The sequence below is a fragment of the Macrobrachium rosenbergii genome, chromosome 7, assembly GCF_040412425.1.
Source record: "Macrobrachium rosenbergii isolate ZJJX-2024 chromosome 7, ASM4041242v1, whole genome shotgun sequence".
Lineage (NCBI taxonomy): Eukaryota > Metazoa > Arthropoda > Malacostraca > Decapoda > Palaemonidae > Macrobrachium > Macrobrachium rosenbergii.
The window spans coordinates 29547501-29571612 of record NC_089747.1 but is presented as its reverse complement, the minus strand read 5'-3'; the positions used below and the strand labels follow the sequence as shown (position 1 = coordinate 29571612).

At 34.7% G+C, this 24112-nt stretch overlaps 1 protein-coding gene across 1 annotated transcript in view; it reads right to left on the bottom strand.

Annotated features, from left to right (window-relative positions):
• Positions 1-24112, bottom strand: part of Mcm10 (minichromosome maintenance 10 homolog) — a 178678-nt gene that overhangs the window by 37517 nt on the left and 117049 nt on the right. Inside the window, 1 exon segment of the mRNA XM_067106911.1 lies at positions 6278-6440. Coding sequence (XP_066963012.1) covers positions 6278-6440 — 163 coding nt within the window.

Genomic DNA, 24112 nt, shown 5'->3' with positions numbered 1-24112 from the left:
AAGCACAGGAACCTGGCAAAGGAGTTTGGGGTAAAGGTGTAGGAGGGCTAAGAATGGGAGACATAGCAGGAATCAAAGGAAAAGAGACAGAGCTATCATCTTCTACATTAGGTAAAGGAGGAATCTCCTGACTAGCTCTACTTTCGGGTCTAAGGGCCGCCTTCCTTCTCCTGTCTCAATCTAATTTATCCAAATGCAGCTTCAAGGTCTTCCATTTGCTATCTTCCCAATCCTGACATTCTAGACATGTAAATTCTTTACTACATTCTTGCCCCCTACACTTGACACACTTAAGTGTACGAATCATAAGTCATTTTAGTAAGTCTGCTCTTACACCCCTCACTACATTAACGAATGCTTGAAGAGCTGGAGTCAGACATAATTAACTATCTTGAGAAATAACGTTAACTAACAAAATAAAGATAGAAAAAGCCACTAAAAAAAAGTGAAAGGCAATACTTCACCAAAACTAAAGACAAAATCCAAAAAATATGAAGCAGCAACTGCACAAGGGTACCGGTGTTAATTGGGAGCCGGAAGAAAACGAATTGATCCTCTCTGCTGATTTGTACCTGTCAGTCCTGAAAGTGAGCGGGTCCCTGCCACCTACACTAGCGATCATAGCACCATCGCCAAAATCTGAATTTCGTTAGACTGCCATGTAGAGAGCTAGTAGCTATGTAATTGCTTGGTAAGTCACTTATATAAAAAGGAAGCCTTTTAGCTTCTTTTATTGACTTTGGCACAGGAAGTCCAACAAGAGAATTTCAATGAATAATTGGACAGGGGGTTGACACAACCTACTTCACAAGAAATGCTTCAAGTGTTTATAACATCTTTCAGTTTTATTAAGCAGCCAATGCAACTGGATCTTTATAAATTACCCATTAACACCAGCAACAAAATCTGGCCTCTACTCATTCTACATAATAAAAGCAGATCCTTCTCTAAGAAAGACAAAAACTCAGTGCTTTCCATGCACACTAGTATATCTCCTTTCAGCCATGGTTACAAACAATGTATACAACAAAAATTTGTTATTCACAGAAAAATAAACCTGCCTCTTAGTAATCTCAAGCACGTTGATGAAAAAATGTACCTAGTTCCAAATACTTTATCAGAACATAATTTCTAAAATTGCAACTGATAACAAAATTGGTCAATAATTTTCTCAACACTAAGAAAAATGAAAAACATGACACAACCTGACCAAGCTGGGTAGATAAAATACAATGAACAGCAGCTCTGAATAGGCTACTTTATAATGGATTTCCAGCTTAAACTATTTCATAATGTTTCTAACATAATGGCTTAAAAAGTTGTTCCATATCCAAGTTTAGTTTCGAGAGGGAACTGAAAGTTTTATTAGAATTTAATAAAATTTCAATTAATTCTTATGCGGCACTGTAGTTATATACTGGTGATGGACAGTTGCACACTGCATTCATACAAAAGTACTGCTTTTGCAGTAAGGTACTTAACTATGTTACTAGGGAAGGTATACCTGTAGTTTGAATATAACGAGGCGGCTGAGTCTTTGTAATCAAAATATAAGAATTTTTTATTTTATATTCCCTTTTAATTTCTTAATATATTCAATTTTTTACACAATTTGTATTTCCGTAGGTATACAAACCAGTAGTATTCCTTAGTATGAGCTGGAACAGTCACTGAAACTTGGTAACAAGTGGTTAACTTGGGTAGGCAAGTGAGGGGGGGGGCAGTCTCTCACTAATCTGCCTATGTCAACACCTTTTCATTCAACATCAGAGACTATGCAGGGTGGCTGAGGTGGGATTATGATAAAAAGGCTCTGGTTTGTTTAGCTAAAGAAAGTACAAATTATTTTTAAATATTTGATATTTGTTCCTACAGAAATTCAAATGACTGCTTTTTATATAGGAAACTCACTCCTTAGGTGGGAGGATAGTCATAGTTTGATTGGAAATCCCATGTTCTCAGTCATAATGAGCTGGGAGCCAATAACGTCTGTAACCTGCCATGTAATCTGGCATAGGGATGTTGAGGTTGGAAAGGCTCCACACCAGAATGTGTATGTATTCTCACTCTTGGAACTTCAAAGAACAAAGCACTGCCACAGAGATCTGGGACAGTCATAAATTGATGAATTAAGATGATACTTTCATCACCAGCTGCCCGCAAGCCTTCCCCTTCCACAGTTAAAAGAGAGGAGAGGGTGTCACACCTTACGAACAACAGCTCCAAGATAGTGTGTTCAATTGTGTAGCTTATCTGCATCAAGGCCCAAACCAGCACATACTCCACCTAACTGCTACCTCGCAGGCTAGAGTACCAGCATTCTTTCTGGCTTCATGAAGTGATCAAGTGGGCTTATGACTTGCCCTTTAATATGGGCAGTTGTTAAGTCTAGGGAAGGGCTTGCAAAGTCTAGGCTGTTGGCCTGTCCTTAGCCTTTTTGAGGAAATTTTTGGTTTCATAAGTAATAAGGGTAGGTAAGGTACTTAGATGGCTTAAGGCAGGTGGTTAAATGGGTGAGTGACTGGCTCCTCTTTCTGTATTCTACTTTTCTTTCCTTTCTCTGTGAGGTCAGGTTACTGTTACTGAAGTCCTGCAAAGTTTAAAACATCTCATCTGGATCTGCCACAAACTCAGGAATGAACAAGAACAAGGGGGATTCCCATCCCTTTGAGTATCAAGACGAGATACAGAGGCCAAGGCCATGCAACTTGTTACCCTCTGCTAAGACTAAGACTACTAGAAAATGTTCTGAGAGTGATATCTTAATCAGGCTTCCCCAAGAGCTCGTACAGCGCCTGAGTAAAGCTCCAGAGGACAAGAGACACATCCTACCCCAGAGACCAAAGCTCCTGACAACTATACCAAAGAAGAAAAGTCTGTGCCCTCTGGTCAGTTTACTTGGCTCCAAGCACAGCAATAGCTTTTCACTGCAGGGACTGACAGGAACTTGTCTTGACAGTTAGGCAAGGATACATTCAATTTTAATCAATGGTAGCTCTGACCAACGACACCAATCACAGAGCTTCCCTGATAACACTGGCAGAGGATCCCTGAAGGCCCCAGAACATATGTGCATTCCTGCAAGAGTAACCTCTCTCACAGAAAATGCTGGTTGATCACTAGTAAATAAGACTGAATGAGGGAAAGCCACATATATCCCTATTATCCTAGGGCTGCTGGAAGGCATCCTTTGAAGCAGCCCAGGGGTCTGGAACATGGGAGGAAAACACCAGGAACCTTGTGACAAATAGGTTTATCACAGATGTTCCCTACAGCTCATATGCCTTTAAGCCAAGTGAAGATGAAGGATCTTCTACCACTACTGCCTGCTTCTGGCAGTGAAGCTGGTATGCCAAAACATTACTCCTTCCCAGAATGTTCCTGGTTATCAGCCCAGTGGAGTGGCAAAATGCCCATCCATGCATTTGCACAGCCAATTAGTAGAGTTAAAGGGGGAACTATTACCCCGCCCTCTCCTTGTTGACAAGTGCCACTACAACTCACGACACCAACAACCAGAACTTTGCCTTCTTATCCCCAGATGAGATACCAGTAATGGTGAAGTGGGCACCCATGTTCAACCACAGATCAAGTGAAAGTGCTGCCTAGATGGAAGTGGCTGACTCCATGCAACTGCACTTCCTTGGCTAACAGGTCTGACAGGTCAACTTGACAGGAAGTATTCTCTGCATGCTGTAACATGCAAAACTTCCTTTGGTGTGTCAATGATAGGGTAGGTAGCTTTCCTAATCTACTGCACAACAGGGAACCTTCTGATTGCAGATCAGACTGTTTGTCTGGTCAAGAAAAAAAATGTGCTGTTCCAACTCAACCTGAAGAGATTCAGGAGGGGACTCTCAGGTCCTAACAGATCCCCCAAAGCACAAGTTGGATCCTCTACTGAATGGGAGGAATGACATACCAGCCTGCCATTGTAAAGTTCATGGGATCATTGATATGAACAATTGAACATAAAGCTGAGTTGTGAACATAATGAGCACATTGCAGACCATAGTCAACCCTCCATAAGAACCTCCAACAATCTATCCAATAATCTATCAAAGAGGAGAATACATATTAGCTCTCAACCACAGTTCAACGATACAAACATACTATAGCCTTTGCAGATACACCAGGGCCATCACTGTTGAGGAGAACATGATGATCACCTTACCTTCACCACGAGCCAGAGGAGAACAAGATGGGATATGGATAAAGGTGGGACAGTCCATGAGGGAGCAGAAAAAATCTGGCAGTGTCAAAGGGACTCCTCCCACTCACCTCCAATCAACTAGGGACTCCTCCCACTCACCTCCAATCACCTAGGGACTCCTCCCACTCACCTCCAATCAACTAGGGACTCCTCCCACTCACCTCCAATCAACTACCTCGTTACCAAGTTTCAATGACTTCCAACTCATGCAGAAGGATACTCCTAGAAAAAGGCAATGGTTTATATTTGTGTAAAGACTAATTCTATTTATGTACTTTTAATTTTACGTGTATTAGACTGCTTTATAATCAATGATGTAATTACTTTAAGTATATTTAAAATTCAGATCTGAAGTAGAGTTAACTTCAGCTTTCCTGTGACCCCTTCAGTTAAAAGCTATATTGTTATATGGATAGGCCTACACCTTTTTCAAGTTAATGTAGCCCATCAGTGTCCATACTTTTATTTTGTTCTTATTTTTATTGTCCCTCTCTTATCAATAATTCTTATAAAAACCTGACCAAATTTTTGACAGCCTGTAGAAGAAGGTTGAGCAATCTGGTCAGAGGCTCAGGTCCACATGCATTCATAGTTTTTATCTGCCTTATACATTCTTTTGTTTGTCATACTTGATCTGTAGAGAATTCCATAATAAATGTAAAATTTTCTTCCTTTTCTTTATTCCCCGCTAGTTTCCGCTGTTTTCTCAGATCCATGCATCTTATTATTATTCAGAACATGAACCCTATTCACATGGAACAAGCCCACAGGGGCCACTGACTTGAAATTCAAGCTTCCAACAAATATGGTGTTCATTTGAAAGGAGTAACTGAAGGTAGTAAAATACAGAGAGCAGTTTTTATCAAAGTTAAAAATAAATTAACAAATCAATATGTAAATGGATAAAAATGTAAGTAAATTATTAAAATACAAGGAGAATTGTTTTAAGGTAGTAATAATCCATTTCATCAAAGCTAGAGCTTTTGAAATTTCAATTGCACAACATCCTCAGGAAGATTGTTCCAAAGTCCAACAGTGGGAGGAATAAAAGACCTCTGGAACTAAGTAGTTCAACAGCAGGGCACATTTACTGTGTATTGGTGCTGCTGTTCAGCAAATCTGGTTGCTCTCAGCAGGAAAAGAGGATCATGGATCACTTGTGACTGTGAAAGATCTCTGTTAAAATACAACTTGTGAAAAACTGACAAACAAGAGACCATCCATCGATGGTCCAACTTATTCTGATGTTGAGAAACGGAAACCTACCACCACGAACCACTCTAAAAACAGATAAATCTCTGGCAGAAGCAGACATCCATACAGGAGAACAGTATTCTAGTAAAGGTAGGACTTCATCTAAACAGATTGCATTGATTTTATCACTCTTATTAATATATGAGGCCTTATGTACAATACCTAACTTCCGTGCTGCATAGCACAAGCAGAGTCTTCCTTTTACTTCACACCACCCACTATCTGACTTCACTATAAAACACTAAATCTCCACACCATTCCTTTTCCATGTCTCATCCTCCATTGTCAGTTTTGCCAACTGCACCTTTACATGAACTGATTGATGTATTCCAAGCAAGGACATATTTCTTTTGTACTTGAACATAACCCCTTAGATTAACTACCCTGCTATTCAAAGGGTTAACTGTTCCTTACTTATGCATTACATATATCCAAAAAACTTCCTGAACATTTTACTTGTATTATTGGACTTCCTTTCTTCTAACTAATTAAACCCCATATGAATGGACCCAAAAAGTCTAGATTCTAAAAGAACACTTTGAGCATTCCCTGTCCTGACCTGACCAGACCTGAGCACATGAACTCCAACATGCAACTGCCTCTATGTTAATTAACAAATCTATGAGCATGTGTACTTCCTAAAATAAATACACTCAATACCAGTGTTCCATTTATCTATCTATAATATAGAACTGGTCAGCTTTTGCTTCACAGGAAAGATAAAAAAAACTCTCATAACCTAAAAGATCATTTGGATCTGAACTTTCATACAGTGCAGCCATTTTCACAACTATGAATGAATTCTCTTACATTATTTTTATTTGCTTGAAGTTTCTGATGTGTCATGGAAAGTAAATCTTTTGCTGACACGCTAACAATCTCTCCTGACTGGATCTTTTTTTCCGTTTCTCCTTGAGCCATGTGCCGGAGTAAATTTCTGGCTCCAGGAGTAGGTGCCATGAGTTTCTCACTGCTGTTAATAGAGTTTAAGTAATAATTAGTCATAACATGGTATGCCATAGTTTTAGTTTTATCTATCAAAAAATGTACAAAGAAAAAACCTACACAAATATAATTCAATTATTTAAAATCAAAGGTAAGACATTCTGTATGCATTTTTATTTGGGCATAAAGGTGAAGACATTTCAAAACTTTTAAATAGTTATAATAAAATCTAAAGAGTCATTTTATTAACCATCTGCATCCAACCACTTTAGACAAATGTAAAAGTTCAACACTAGGGAAATAAGCTTAAAAACCATAAAAATAGTTCTTGTCAGGCAAAATACCAATAAATATAACAATCATATGAAAAACTATGATCAACATTGAAATAATTAAAACATACACCTTGCCTGATTAACTTATACCAAAAAGAAAGACTTTAGATCAGTACAGAGCCTAAAGCATTCATTCATCCATTATTGTTTAACTTGCTGTTTTCAATGTCACATATCTTGAGTATCATGTCACATTCATGTGAGTTGCATTTTCGATAGCCTAGAAAACACTAGGCTAACCTCATTTCCTCAGTAATCCCATCTTGTTAAATAAATGAGAGTAAAAATAAAAATAATTTTCACTTATCAAACGAACTTCATTTTTGGTAGATCATACTATATCATTACACTATGCTTGTAGAGTGAATTTCATTTCCGTAGATTATACTAGGCTAGGTTTTCAAACAACATTACCAAACTTATGGCTTATGTAACAATTCATAACCATCTCTTATAATCAACAACCACTTACCAAAGAACTGACAAAAACATCGAGTAGGATGTAAAAAACAAATCAGAAAACAGCTGTTTTGCAATTTTGAGGAATTTTATTTTAACATCAAATTTGTTTACCTTTTTATACCCATTTTACATTTAGGTACAAAATTAAAAATGATAATTCCAGTTTCTTTTAGCAACTCAAAAATGTTTTTCCTAATTCTTTTGGTAGGAGGCTTAATCAGCTGATTCTGAAAACATAAACATTTGCCTAGCCTAGGTAAATACATATAGTGGGTGACTGTTTCTTTTATTCATATTACGACGATGACATAACATGATAATAGTACAGTATAAATGGATTCAGTAAGATATCAGTTTCATTATCATTACCTTTATCTTAAATACACCTGTAATAACCCATTTGATTTATGCAAATGGATACTGTGAGCATAACACCCAGCCTAAGCCAATAATTCACACATACATTCATATCTTGTGTATGGTAATACAAAATGGTAGCAACTGATAAGAAAGTTGTTGTATAAAAATACATTAATACATTTTTTCTAAGATTACTTATGCAGTATACTCTGTTACAAATATAAGGGAAAAGGTAGATGATTGCCTTTTGCATAAAATATTCAGTTTAAAGCGAGATAGTTGTTGTTTATACGCACAATGAGTGCTTACAGTTACATATATATGGTATTGACAAGGTTAGGTGAGTAAGAGTGTGGAGATGTCCTTGAACAAATGTTAGGAACAATCGTTTGTCGATTGTTCCCTTAGTGGGTTGTTGCCTCCTTTTGTTTTTTTTTTTTTTTTCTTGCTGGCAAGCTGTCGTCTGGTGAATGGCGTCAGACTTCGCCAGTCAGGTTCGTAGCAGCAACGAGTCAGGTTCTGGAGGGCGAAACGACTGGTGGTCCAGGGCAGCAGAGAGTCCGTTGGGGTAGCAGCAGCAGGTATCCGTACCTGCGACTTTGTGAGTCAGGTTCGTAGCAGCAACGAATAGGGTCCAGGGTAGCAGCAAGCCAGTTGGAGTAGCAGCTGCAGGTATCCGTACCTGCGAGTCAGGTCCTGGCAGCAGAGCAGAGCAGCAGAGAGTTTATTGAGGACGAGATGGTTGCCGTGTCGGCTCTGTCTTGGTCGTAGATGGAGGAGGACGTCAGTATGTTTATTGGAGGACGAGATGGTTGCCATGTCGGCTCTGTCGCGGTCGTCGGTACTGGAGGAGGGCGTCAGCACTGTCCTTGAGGACGAGATGGTTGTCGTGTCGGCTCTGTCTTTGTTGTCCTGCAGTGTTCCTGTGTTACAGCTTCGTCTGCGAATGTTTATGTAACTCCGACTGTTTGCATTTTTCATGTAATTGTTTATTGCTTTACTGACTGTTTAACGTAATTTATTATGCTGCTCATGAAATGTGTATTTTGAGTAATGTGGAGTAATGACTTAATTTTCTTGCTCATTTATGATGTAAGTATTTATTTTTGCTGCTAACCCATTGTGAATGAGTGTTTTGTTTTAAAGCTGTCTCATTTTTCAGTGTACTATTTATTTTTGATTATGCATTTTGGAATTTTGCTACTGAACCATTTTCAGTGATGTTTTTGTGAACCTGACTCATTTGTACAAACTGTAAAAATTGTAAATAAATTAATTTTTAGGTAACTTTTTGTATTTGTTCTGCTCCTCTCTCCTTTGTTTGTCACCTCTCGTCAGTCATTTCAGCCCAACTACTTGTTTCAGTAAAGAACCTGTCGATCTCGAAAAGTATTTTTATCCATTATATATATATATGTCCACAGGCAGTCCCTAGTTATCGGCGGGCTCGGTTATTGGCGATCCGGTTTTACGGCGCTTGTCTAGCAACAAAAATCTGCAATTTTTGATGCTGAAAATCGCCGATTTCCACTTATCATCACTGATAATTGGGTATTGGTGCCCATACATACCTAACAGAGGCACCGATAACCGAGAACTGGCGATTTTCGGGGCTTTTTGGCGTCGATAAGTGCCGAAAACTGCTGATTTTTGCTTATCGACAATTTTCGGTTATTGTCTCACCATCAGAACATGATCCCCGCCAATAACCGTGGACTATTATATATATATATATATATATATATATATATATATATATATATATATATATATATATATATATATATATATATATATATATATATATATATATATATATATATATATATATATATATATATATATTATAATTCTTCTGTAAAAGTAATGTGTGTTCTGTATTTTTTGGGTATGTTGTCTGTACTTTGATATGATTTTTCTTTCAGATATTTCATGTGTTGTGAAGTATAATGAGGTGATTTTGTAATATGTGTATTGTTGTGCAATGCTTATATGTGTTATGTTTTGTGGGAGATGTTGGGAGTTTCAGAATTAGTAAAGAGGGTCATTTTGGTGACCAGATCAGATAAGATCATCCTGTGGTCATGTTTGCACAGCTGTGTACCTAACCGCACAAGAAATGGGTATGTGAGGGAGAGCATTCATGTTATCTTTGTAGAGGGATGACAAGTTGATAGCCGTGACTCGTTCAGAGACCTATGTTTGTTTGAACAAGTGTCCAGCCAGGAAGTTAGCTGTCAATCATTCACATAAGGGGCAAAACATATATTGCTTTCTGATCCAAAGAATAAATCCAAGAATAGGCTGTTTATTCTACAGAAGTAATTCTGTGTTCTGTTTATTCTAGTGTAGAGAGAGAAACTCAATTTATTCTAAGATTCTGTCAGTGTAACCTCTTTGTTTAAATGACTAACTGGTAGCCCAGGTTTGGAGTCATAACAGGTGCTGGTGAAACAAAAGTAGTTAGTTAGAATAGGGAGCTGATAGGATAAGGTGGCAATTTCTCTCTCTCTCTCAACCCATCCTTATATAGAAGGGTGTAAAGTTTTGGTCACTCTCCCACAAAATATAAGTTTTGTGAATGGTTAAAAATACTTGCATTGTACAGGCATTGTAAATTGTATTTACTGAGGAATAAGAAATTGTGTAATGGAGTGCACAGAGGAGTAAGGTAATGTGCTATTTGCTTGTTTTTTACCATGGTAAAAACTGGAGTGGTTTTGGTAAAAAGTTAATTTATGATTTTGGTAAGAGGTGAATATGATCTTTTAAAAATTGGATGTAATCTTTTTGTGAGATAGATATAATCTAACAGACCTTGTCTTAGTGAAATTGCTGTTGGTATATTTTCTGCTGCATATTAATTTTTAATATGTCCTTGTTTTCATATTATTCTTATGTGCTCATGTATTTATAATTTCACAGTGTTACCCAAAATTATGTGTTGATACTTTAACATTTAATACTTGTGCTGATTTCCATTTCTTGAGATTTCTTTTTCAAATTTGGAATAAATCTTAATAGTTTGAATTTTGCTCAGTTAACTTAATTTCTTGATAAAGTTTTGTGAATTAAACTTGTTTAAGATATAATTAAATCTTACACTGTTATCAAGTAATAGTAAATCTTTTGAGACTGTGAACTCTAAATATAACTTTTGAACTTAGAAATAAATTTGTTTGTTTAAAGTTTTAAAAGCACAGTGTTTCATTTTGACCACCAGTGATTAGAGATATTTATGTGAGTGTGTGTGTGTGTGTTTGTGTACAAGGTGATATATCTGTAATGTTCTCCTTTGATTTTATCGAAGTGAATCAGAACCAGGGAAACAATTATAGTGTTTGATGGAGTGATGCCCTTTTTCCCCTAGTTTATTTGTTTATTAACAGTTGTCACCTCACTCATAACTTGATACACTTAAGACTGATTTTTCATGTGTTACTTAAGTTTTAAGGGATCACTATTACCTTTAGAGTGTTCAGTCGCAGTATTATTGTTATGAGGTCTCAGGTATCTGGCTGAAGTGAGGTAAATGTTTGGTTTTAATATTTGTGTAATAACCAGGTACTTGATCATTTTGTGACAATATATACATATATATATACTTATATATATATATATATATATATATATATATATATATATATATATATATATATATATATATATATATATATATATATATATATTATATATATATATATATATATATATATATATATATATATATATATAAAAGTTATACCTTAGTTTTACCAGACCACTGAGCTGATTAACAGCTCTCCCAGGGCTGGCCCGAAGGATTAGACTTATTTTACGTGGCTAAGAACCAATTGGTTACTTAGCAATGGGACCTACAGCTTATTGTGGAATCCGAACCACATTATAGCGAGAAATGTATTTCTATCACCAGAAATAAATTCCTCTAACTCTTCATCAGCCGGCCAGGGGAACTGAACTCCAGCCAAGCGAGTGACAGTCCGGAGCTCTATGTATATAAATATAATATATACATACATACACATATTAGAGATGGATATCCGCATTTTTTATAAATCTGCATCCGCATTGACAATTTCTTAACATCCACATTAGCATTGCAAGCAACATCCGCATCCGCAGTCTGAGAATGCGGATATGCAGATATCACCCTATACTTAGTGTTCAATAGTTCATACTCATACATTGTAGCTAAAGGTAGAGCTTTTTTTTTTTGCTAAATTTGGCTTTTTCGTTTTATTATACAGAATACATGATACACAATTACACATTTCATACATTATATACTGTACTGTATAAGTGGCTCCGTTATAGCATATTTGTTTTAGTAATGTCATATCATTTACAGCAGTTGCAATCATAAAGGCAGGGTATTATGAAGAATGGCTTTGAGTTTTGTTACCCTTATCATGCAAAGAGCATGAAATAACCTTGCGCCAAGGACAATAAAAATGTTTGTGTATTGCTGTTACTGTTTGTGCGTTCATGTGAAAGTATACACACACGTACAGGAGTATCACTTATGTTTCTACTTTCAATTAGTACATCAAATATTATGTAATATGTGTATTTATCCATTCTTTTTATTCACTGTTCTACTTCCATGCTCTCTCTCTCTCTCTCTCTCTGCCAGTTCTTGTTCCCCGTGTGCTACGCGTATCAAACGACTTAGCATAACACCAAGGCCGCCTACAGTTCACCTACTACTTTCACTGTTTGAGTCACTTTGAGCATCTATATGAAAATATGCGTTACACGCACACACACACACACACACACGTAAAAACAATTGCATTTCTGTTTTTCAAGTAGTACAATCCATGTACAATATGTTATGTAACACTCTCTCTCTCTCTCTCTCTCTGACCGCCAGTTCTTGTTCCCCTTGTGCTAAGCATATGAAACGACACAGCATAACAGCAAGGCCACCTACAGTTCACTTATTTCTGTTACTGTTCGAGTCACTTTGAGCATTCATAAAAAATATACATTACACTTTCTCTCTCTCTCCTTACACTGCCAACTTACCTAATGAAACAAACACGCTCTGGTCGTGTATTTGATGATTTCCAACTGGAAATGCCCATCCCTAATCCCCTATAATCGGTCAGTAGACTCAGTACACAACCAACAAGCACTGTGATAGTACCCTGTGCATAGGCCCAGGCCTTCAATCTAGTGATAATCACTGTGATCTATCTATTTCTTTAAGTGCTCATAGAAAGTTAGTGGGGTAAACGTGTGGTCATTGTTTACTTTTGATATCTATTCTAATAACAAGTTTACAATTCTTCTTAACAAAAAAAAAAAAAAAAGCTAAATTAATTTCACAAAGAGACGTATTTATGTTATATTTCGACTTAAAAACACTTTGTATAACGAAAAATAACCTTGCCCCATATAAATAAAGTATCTAGAGATTCATTTACACTAAATATTAGCAAGAAAAGCGCTCTGAACTTAGTTAAATAAGGGAAAATAAACTTACGACATAAATGATTTCCAAACCAAAACATTGATCGCTATGATCGTAATTAATAATACAAAAGCAATAAGAATATATATACAATACTACTGGATACAGTGAATTAAAGCATAACATTTTAAAAGATCCATGGAAAAGATGCATATTTGTTATGTTGATGTTTGTATAATACAATATTAACCCTTAAACGCCGAGCCTCTATTTACAAAAACGTCTCCCGTATGCCGGCGGCGTTCGGAAGTTAGCGCCGCAGCAGAAAAAAAGTTTTTTTTTTAAAAATCACAGCATGCTTAGTTTTCAAGATTAAGAGTTCATTTTTGGCTCCCTTTTTTGTCATTGCCTAAAGTTTAGTATGCAACCATCAGAAATGAAAAAAAAAATCATTATCATATATAAATATATTGAAATATATGACAGCACAAAAAAAAATTTTCATATATAATTTTATACAAATCGCGCTGTGAGCAAAACGGTTAAAGCTAACAGGTTATTTTTTTTCTTTGTATTGTACACTAAATTGCGACGATTTTGGTATATAACAAATTGTAAAACGATCAAAGCAACACAGAGAAAATATTATCACAAAATGATGCATGAATTTGTAATGAGCGGACGTAAAAAAATGTTTTTTTCAAAAATTCACCATAAATCAAAATATTGTGCTAGAGACTTCCTGTTTGTTGAAAAATGAAGCTAATTGATTGAATATTACTAGACTGTAAGTGTTTTAGCTTACAATTGCAGTTTTCTACCATTTCGGTCGAGTTAAAGTTGACCGAAAGGCGAATTTTTTCTATTTATCGTGATTTATATGAAAATATTTCAAAACTGATAAAAGCTACAACCATGAGTTATTTTCTGTTGTATTGTACATGAAATTGCGCACATTTTCATATATAAAAGTTTATGTAACGACTAATATAAAACGGTGCAAACATTACGACAACGTGACGAAAAAATTTCTGAGATGTTCGCCCGAGTTACCGCTCGGACGTAAGGAAAATGTTTTTTTCTAAAATTCACCATAAATCGAAATATTGTGCTAGACACTTCCAATTTATTGCAAAATGAAGGTAAATGATTGAATATTACTAGAATGTAAGATTTTTAGCTTACAATTGTGTTTTTCGACCATTTCGGTAGAGTTAAAGTTGACCGAAGGTTGAAATTTTGGCAGTTATCAAGATTTATGTGAAAATATTTCAAAACTGATAAAAGCTACAACCATGAGCTATTTTCTGTTGTATTCTACATGAAATTGCGTACATTTTCATATATAAAAGTTTATGTAACGACTAATATAAAACGATGCAAACATTACGACAACGTGACAAAAGAATTTCTGAGATGTTCGGCCGAGTTACCTCGCAGACGTAAGGAAAAGTTTTTTTCAGAAATTCACCATAAATCGAAATATTGTGCTAGAGACTTCCAGTTTGTTGAAAAATGAAGGTAATGATTGAATATTACTAGAATGTAAGAGTTTTAGCTTATAATTGCGTTTTTTTACCATTTCGGTTGAGTTAAAGTTGACCAAGCTTGAAATTTTGGCAGTTATCATGATTTATATGAAAATATTTCAAAACTAATAAAAGCTACAACCAAGAGTTATTTTCAGTTGTATTGTACATGAAATTGTGCACATTTCCATATATAAAACTTTATGTAACGACTAATATAAAACGGTGCAAACATTACGACAACGTGATTTAAAGAATTTCTGGCGCGGACGTAAGAAAAAGTTTTTTCAAAAATTCACCATAAATCGAAATATTGTGCTAGAGACTTCCAATTTGTTGCAAAATGAAGGTAAATGATTGAATATTACTAGAATGTAAGAGTTTTAGCTTACAATTGCGTTTTTTTACCATTTCGGTCGCGTCAAATTTGACCGAAGGTTGAAATTTTGGCAGTTATTGTGGTTTATATGAAAATATTTCCAAACTGATAAAAGCTACAACCATGGGTTGTATTTTGCTGTATTTTACATGAAATTGCGCACATTTTCATATATAAAACTTTATGTAACGGCTAATATAAAACAGTGCAAAAATTACGACAAAATGATGAAAGAATTTCTGAAATTTTCGCCGAGTTACAGCGTGGGCTTAAGGAAAAGTTTTTTTAAAATTCACCATAAATCGAAATATTGTGCTAGAGACTTCCAATTTGTTGCAAAATGAAGGTAAATGATTGAATATTACTAGAATGTAAGAGTTTTAGCTTACAATTACGTTTTTCGACCATTTCGGTCGAGTCAAAGTTGACCGAAGGTTGAAATTTTTTGTAGTCGACGTACGGTACGTCCACTTGGCACCCAACAGACAATTTTAGTCGACATATGATACGTCCAGTAGGCGTTTAAGGGTTAAATGAATATAGAGTACGGTATAATATATGCTAGGCTACCGTATATGTATATGACATACCGTAGTGTAGGCTAAGCTAATTCTTGTTTGTTATTCAATCTCTCTTTGTACTGAATTATTATAAGTGACTCTGCATGAACCTCCTGAATTAGGTGATATTAATAATAACTATACCGTGCATGTACAGAGTATACTTGTAGTGTAGGCTAGGCTACCATATGTGTATACATGATACTGAATACCCTAGTGTAGGCTAGGCTATATTCGATGAATGTTTTTTCCAACAAACAATGGGTTTTTTGGAACCTAACCCCATCATAAGTAGGATAATACCTGTATAAGCATTTTTAGTTTTTTGTGTGTTTGAACTATCAAAATAGGCAGTTCTATGGGTTTTTGAAGGGTTCTAGGGTTTTAGCTATTCGTAAGGGGGTGGGGGGTATGCATCCCCTGGAAACTGGGGTTTATTATATATACAGTAGAACCACGGTCCTCGACGCTAATTCGTTCCAGAAGAAGCATCGAGATTTGATTTAGTCGAATTCCGAGTTAATTTCTCCCATAAGAAATAACTGAAAATGGATTAATCAATTCCTGACCACCAAGTCTTTACACCAACCTTACCTTTTTATGCAAAATATTACACAAATTACAATTAAATAAGTTCAGAGTTGAATAACTTACCGTATCAGAAGCACTTTTTACATTTTTAAATGCATACTGTATCAAAAAAATTGGCATACGACCAATGCGGCTGTATTACCGATGATAGACAGAGCGCCATAGGCTAGGCTAAGTAGCCTACAGGCACTACCAGAATGTAATGTAACAGGTACACACGAAAACTGTTGTTAATAATGATAACATTGAAAAACAAGCCTGATTATCACGTTAAATTAACAATACAGTATTTATAAGCCGAATTACTGTATGCCTGTTATCATAAAATTAAGAAAAATTTCCTAAATTACACCGGAACTCGGCAGCTTATGGCAGATGTAAACACACCACAGCGCCACCCTGGTGGTGTATCGTGGTACTAATTACATAAACATTCAGTATTTATGGTAAATTTCATACACAGTCTACTGGAATAGTGTACAAAATCACTGTAAAACATCTTTCAGTAAATATTATGATTCCCTAACATGTTGGGACCCATGACTGGATGAAAATTCAGTGCAGAAAGTCAAAAAATTGATATATACCTGTACAAGGTGTACTTCTCCAAACAACAGCAGCAGCATCATGTGTAGGCTTTAAATGCTTTTAAATACACATGGGAAGAACGCCACCAACAACGCCAACTAGTGGCAGCCCTTTTGAAACTCTCTTTTCTACAAACATCATATGATTAATCGGGTCGATTCGGTTTGTTGTTTGAGCTCAATGACGTTTCTTTTACTCAACATTTCATGTCGAAATCCGACTATGTCGAAGTTCTAGTACTGATCGAGGACCGGGGTTCTACTGTACAGTATATATATATACATATATATAGATATATATATATATATATATACAGTATATGTATATATATATATTATATAAAAATATATATATAAATATATATTTATATATATATAATATATACATATAAATATACATATATATGCATATACATATATACACAATAAATATATATATATATACAGGCACTCCCCGATTTATGACGGGGTTCCGTTTTTACGCTGCATCGTAAACCAAAAATTGTTGTAAAGCGAAAAATCGTCAAAAATCATCGAAAATCCTAAGAAAACCTTACTTTTAATGCTTTGGGTGTATATTGAAAACAATGTAATTTGCATTTTTATGGAGTTTTTCATCAAAAAAGCCTCCAAATTTTTATAATTCTGCTGTTTTGGAGCCATATTTCTTCCGTCAGATCGGCGTACGACACGTCGTAACCCCAGAACATGCGTCGTAAACCGGGAAATAATTTCTGATGAATATATTTGAAAAGCGTCGTAACCTCAGAATGTCGTAAGCCAGACCCATGTAAACCGGGGCTGCCTGTATATACATATACATTATTATATATATATATATATATATATATATATATATATATATATATATTTTTATATATATAATATACAGTGAACCCTAGCTACTGGTTCGACTATCAGACAATTCTTGAAATTAAGGGATTTTTTCCATTACGTATGTATATTATAAGAGAAAATATATAGCGGATTTTCCGGAAATTTCAAAAATAGTTCTTTATATGAAGACCCAAATATTTCATTAATTCCATTAATAATTATTAATATCTGCTAGTACTGTTGGTTCATTGCATTATGACATATAATTCAGTACAAAAATGAAATTAAACAAAAGATGCTTCACTGCATCGCTGGATTTTCAGAAATATTCATCGAAAAATTAAAATCAAAAAGTACCGCCATATCGGCAGCCATATTAGGAGAAACAGCGATGTTTCATCATGTTACGTGAGAAGAACGGCTATCACCACCGAAATAAATTCCAAGGACTGGAAGCTTATATATACCCACAGGCACTCGGACAAGGCATGTGAGTGGTACATAAGAGAATATCTTATCACTGTTGATGTTTCATCTTAAATCACTGTAAAAATAATTAAAATCCAAGAATTTCATGTAAGCAACTGAAGGATACTGTATACAGTCTCATCCCAAGCTACTGTGCTGTACAGTACACACCATCTCTTCTCTCTCTCTCTCTCTCTCTCTCTCTCAATCTCTCTCAATGAAATATGAATTACTGTATCATAAACTTTTATGTACAGAATTAAAAATAATTTCATTGACAAATTTGTTTCTTTTAGCAACTAAAAATTATTTTCCTAATTCTTTCGTTAGTAGTGAGCAGCTTCAGTCAGCTGATTCTCAGAACATAAACATTACAAATATGGGACGATCTTTTTTATGCATATTACTGTGATAGGAGATCAAAATAGTAATACAGGCACTCGGACAAGGCACGTGAGTGGTACATAAGAGAATATCTTATCACTGTTGATGTTTCATCTTAAATCACTGTAATAATAATTAAAATCCGAATTTCATATGTAAGCAACTCAAGGATACTGTATACTCTCTCATCACCAGCTTGTCAAGACTTAGTCAAGACTTAGTCTCGTCCCAAGCTACTGTGCTGTACAGTACACACCATTTCTCTCTCTCTCTTTATCTCTCTCTCTCTCTCTCTCAATGAAATATGAATTACTGTATCATAATCTTTTATGTACAGAATTAAAAATAATTTCATTGATAAATTTGTTTCTTTTGGCAACTAAAAATTATTTTCCTAATTCTTTCAGTTAGTAGTGAGCAGCTTCAGTCAGCTGATTCTCAGAACGTAAACATTACAAATATGGGACGATCTTTTTTTTATGCATATTACTGTGATAGGAGATCAAAATAGTAATACAGTGTTTAAGTGCATAGGAAGTGTTTATAACAGTGTGGGAAAGGCTATACAGTAAAGCCTTTAAATACATACCATGTATATACAGTATATGCCTCCCTAGGGAGGGGCCAATGCTACTTGGGAATTTCACTTATCGCTGGGGTTCTGGCCCCATTATCCGCATGATAGATGAGGGATCACTATATATATATATATATATATATATATATATATATATATATATATATATATATATATATATATATATATATATATATATATATATATATATATAATATATATATATACACATATATACATTATATACATATATAACATATATATATACATGTTGTGATGTAGAATATATGTTGGGAAATTAGATAGAAATTAGAAAAAAAGAAAAGAGAGAGAGAGAGACGTAAGAATAAAAAGAGAGGCAGAGAGCACAATGATAACGCCTAAAAGCTGTTGTTGTTATCGTGATTCCAATACGCTGATCGAGGCAGGATTTTGCATGAACTCAAAAGCAGTATACCGCATTAGGGCTGATTCACACCTGACACTCACGCTCATGCTCACGTGCACGCAATTGATCGCGCTCAAATATTCTTTAATGATAAACAAGCAGAGTATTCAAACCATCCAGTCAATCATTTTCGCTCAACTCCAGTCACGGTCACAGTCAAGCTCACGATCAAAGCCAAAGATATTTTGAACGTGCTCAAACTTGAGCGAGAGTAAGAAAATTATAATGAAATGTAGACTTTTTTTGAATATGTGGACTTGTTTTTTTTTTTTTTTTGGTAGGATACTTTCTTTTTTACAGTATATGGAACTTTTTTGCTTTTTAAGCAAACTTCTATTTTCAGTTCAAACAGGAAGGTTCGTTTTTTATTTAGCCCTATACTGAGTCCAGAGGTGGACAGAATATTTGCATAGCATTTGGTGAATATAATTATATTTGATAATAAATTCATTAATTAATTTTGTGGGTTTTTACCTTAAACATACAGCCAAACTTTCTCTTGAAGATATCAATTCTCTGAAATAGGTGTCTTCCTTCATTATATCTGATCCAATTTTGGACAAAATATACTCGAATGTCCCTTTTGGCATGCATAAATAATTAAAGAATTTTTCTTCATCATCTATAAGATGGGGATATAAAGTGTTATATTCTCCTTCACTCTTCACTAGCATAGGATGCACCCAAAATCTCCTCCTTTTTCTCTCTCCCTCTTCCTCATCCAGCGCTATGGCTATACCCGCTAATTCTAGAGCCGAAAAATCACACATGGTTCACCAATGCCAACACAAAACAAACTGAGCTCAGGAGAGCTTGAGCGGCATATGTGAACACACCAGTAAAATGAGCTGAGTGAGAGCTTGACCGTGACTTGGGCGTGAGCGTGAGTGTCAGGTGTGAATCAGCCCTTAAAGCCATAAAAACAGTCACAAAAGAGGGAAGTAGTGGCCTCACGATTAAGTTAACCAAATCATGAGTCAGCACAGCCAAAAAGCTTACAGCAGCTAGTTCTATAACCCCGCCTTCACAGGAGGCATTTTCATGGAAATTCCAAGAAATTGGGGGCTGGACAAAGTGATGTTCTTCTACACCCTCCAATCAAACATACTAGGGAGGGGTCTTTCACACACCCTCCAAAGATCACCTCTGATCTAGTCCTCTAAGGAGAGATTTGAATCACATCCATTACAGTCCTTCCAATGAACTAATTGCATGGGAGGCCTTGCTGATAAATCCTTCCAATAGGGCTAGAAGGAGGTGGAGATTGCAACAAGAATTCCAGGGGTCAACAGGTTGCAGATCACCAGGAGATCAAGACTGTGTCCTTTGAGGAAACGTCTCCTTTCCTGTTCCCCATATAGACTGAGTAAAAATTAATTACTCCAGAGTGATTTTGTTTTATACCACTGTAATTGTTAATTTTATACTGATCCTTATAATACTAAGTACTAATTAAAGTGAAGAAATTAAATCTAAACTCTATACGCCTTTCTGAGAGATTTCAGTACTTAAAATAATTAATCTAAGGGAGATAGTACATCATCAGCGACTAATGCAGAAGACACACTTAGAAACCAAGGTAAGAAGTGAGAAACTAAAAACATACAACAGAAAAAGAAAGAACCTTAACAATGGTGGCAGGTACAGAAGGCAGAGACAAAACAAACGAACATTAATGAAATTATCAGTGCAATTATTTATGAAACAGAAATTCTACAAAAACTTAGATTTTTTTCGACGGCAAGCAAAACATATCTGAAGAAATAAAACACTACACTAGAAAATCGAACAAAAGTTAAATGAAGAAATAACCTCTTACAAGAGAACGTTGAGTGCGAATAAAAACAATATAGTGTGTCCCGATAGCAAAAACATATTGAGAACTATTATCAACAGGACCCCGACAGCGATAATAAGCCCAGTGTTTAAGTTTCATCATGATTGAAAAAAACAACGCAGAGAACTTTCAACAAGATTCTGAAGGCGGAAAACCACAGCGAAAAACATCGCAGAGCTAGTGAAATGATTTTTATGAGGATATACCGGCATGCAAGTACAACAATTTAGCGATAGCAATGCAAAAGGACACACTTAGAGGAAAATCAAGGTAAGAAGTGAAGAACAGAAAAAGAAAGAACCTTAACATACACACACACACACACACACACACACACACACACATATATATATATATATATATATATATATATATATATATATATATATATATATATATATATATATATATATGATTCATATACAATCAAAAAAGTATACAAACATCCTTTAATATCAATTTGCTCTACTGAAATAATATATTTTCATATATATGTTGCAGAGGAATTTTTTGTTGATAATAAGTCCACCGTCCATCGCTGGTTGACAATAACGGGACGGTGGACTTATTATCAACTAAAAATTCCCCTTCTAGAACATATATGAAAATATATTTCCAGGTAGAGCAGAATTGATATTAAAGGACGTTTGTAGCTTTTGATTATACTTCATATATATATAAATATATATATATATATATATATATATATATATATATATATATATATATATATATATATATATATATATTTTTATGATGTTGCCTTGTAATATGTATATCCTCCTATAATTTTGACATATTTACTTTTTTCATGTGTTATGTTTAATGATAATGGTTGTTGAAGTGTCATATTTAGTTTGGCATCAGATCTCAAAAGAACTAATGATTAAGTAACTTGATAGCATGATTTAGAATTGTTAATAGAATTTTAATAGTAACGTAATTTGGAACGAATATCTTTCTTGGTAAAAGCGTAGCTCATGAACACGTGTGTGTGTCCACCAGCACTTGTATCATCAGTCGAGATAAGGGAGAGCGCTTTGTTTTGGGTTAGTGATGACAGCTTTTGAAAACAAATACCGATTCGTCCCATACGGGCTCAAGACGAGTGATTTCATGTTGTTACATGCGTTGTTTGAGTAACGTACGCCACTTTGAGAGAAAGAATACGTGTCTTGATCAGTTACGCCATGTTTTGTATGATTGCATTCAAAACGTTTTGCTGGGATGACGTAATTTTCCTTCCAGAAGCTTCTCCATTGTATCTCGCACCCAAAATGCTTTAAAGACGTCACTTCCCTGCTTCTAGAACTTCCCTTTTGTATCTCGTACCCAAAATGCTTTAATGACATCATGTAATTGTTTCATGTGTTACTGGAATTCTAAAATTTGTTTAATTCTGATTTCTGAGACCAGTCGAGTTGGTTCCCTCTCTCTCTCTCGTTCTTAGAAAGAGATTAACGTAGTGTTTTGTGGTCACATATTAACATTAACTTTTGAGATCTGAATTTAGCAAAGTTATTTAGTTTGTAACAATTAAAACCTGGTAAAAAGTGTGTTTTTGTGTAACACAGCTGCAGCAAGTGATTTACAGAGGTTTTCACAAGTTGTGTAAGGTAATGTGAATTTTACTTATTAATACCATGGTATGATAAGTTAGGAAATTTTGAACAAGTGAAATCATTATTGATAAATCTTATGTGTATTTTTGTGTGTTTTTCTATTTACAATCTCTTTATATTTTCACATTTTTATGTTTGTGATGTAACATTTATTTATATAGCATTTTAAATATTTCTTGGTAATTTAACATTGCATACGTAATTTAACATTGCATTTTTTGATTTTGATATCCCATGTGTTAAGATTTTCTTTTTTAGTCTTGAGTAATTCTTGATAGTTTAAATTTTGCTTGATTAATTTAAATTCCTGATAAAGTTTTTGTAAATTAATTTTGTTTTAAAATTGAATTCAAGAATTAATTAAGTGTTGTGTTATTTTCAAGTAATGGTAAATTTTTCAGATTGTGAATTCTAATTATAAACTTTGAATTTAAAAATAAATATTTGTATTTAACATTTTTTAGAAAAACAGTGTTTCATTTATTGACCATCAGTGAATAGGATTGATTGTGTGTGCATAAGGCAAAGTGATAAACATGTTTTGTTCTTTTAGTTTTACTAAAGTGAATCAAGACCAGGGAAACAGTTAGAGTTTTTTGATGGAGTGATGCCCTTCTAGTCTAGAATATTTCTAGTTTAATTTTTGATATCTCACACATATTCTGATAGACTTAGTTTGATTTTTCAAGTGATTGATAAATAAGTTTTTTCTTAAGGGATCACTGTTACCTTTAGAGTACTCAGTCGTAATAATTAATGTTATGAGAGTTCAGGTATCTGGCTGAAGTGAGGTATATTTTTGAATCTTGAGATTAGTTGTGTAGTAACCAGGTACTTGATACTTATAATATATATATATATATATATATATATATATATATATATATATATATATATATATATATATATATATATATATATATATATATATATACAGTCGGTAAAAAAACGAACGCCCACTACATTTGTAAACAAATCATAGCAATGATATAAAAAAAGGAAAATAAAAGGGAAAATTTTAGTTCATATATATTTTTTTCAATATAGACATTTCTCCATTATTTTTAAGTACAGCTTTTAACCTTCTTGGCATTGAATGTGCTAAATCTTTGAAATATTGTGCATCCATGTCTTCAAACCAAAACTATGGCATCCTTCAATTTGGGGAGGGACGTTTTCTCATCTGCTAGTGCCTTCAGTTTCCGTTTCATGTATGCCCAGCAATTTTCAATTGGGTTTAAATCTGGTGAATTGCCTGGCCAGTCCAATTTCTGAATATTAAATTCCTTAAGAAGGTTTGTGACCTTG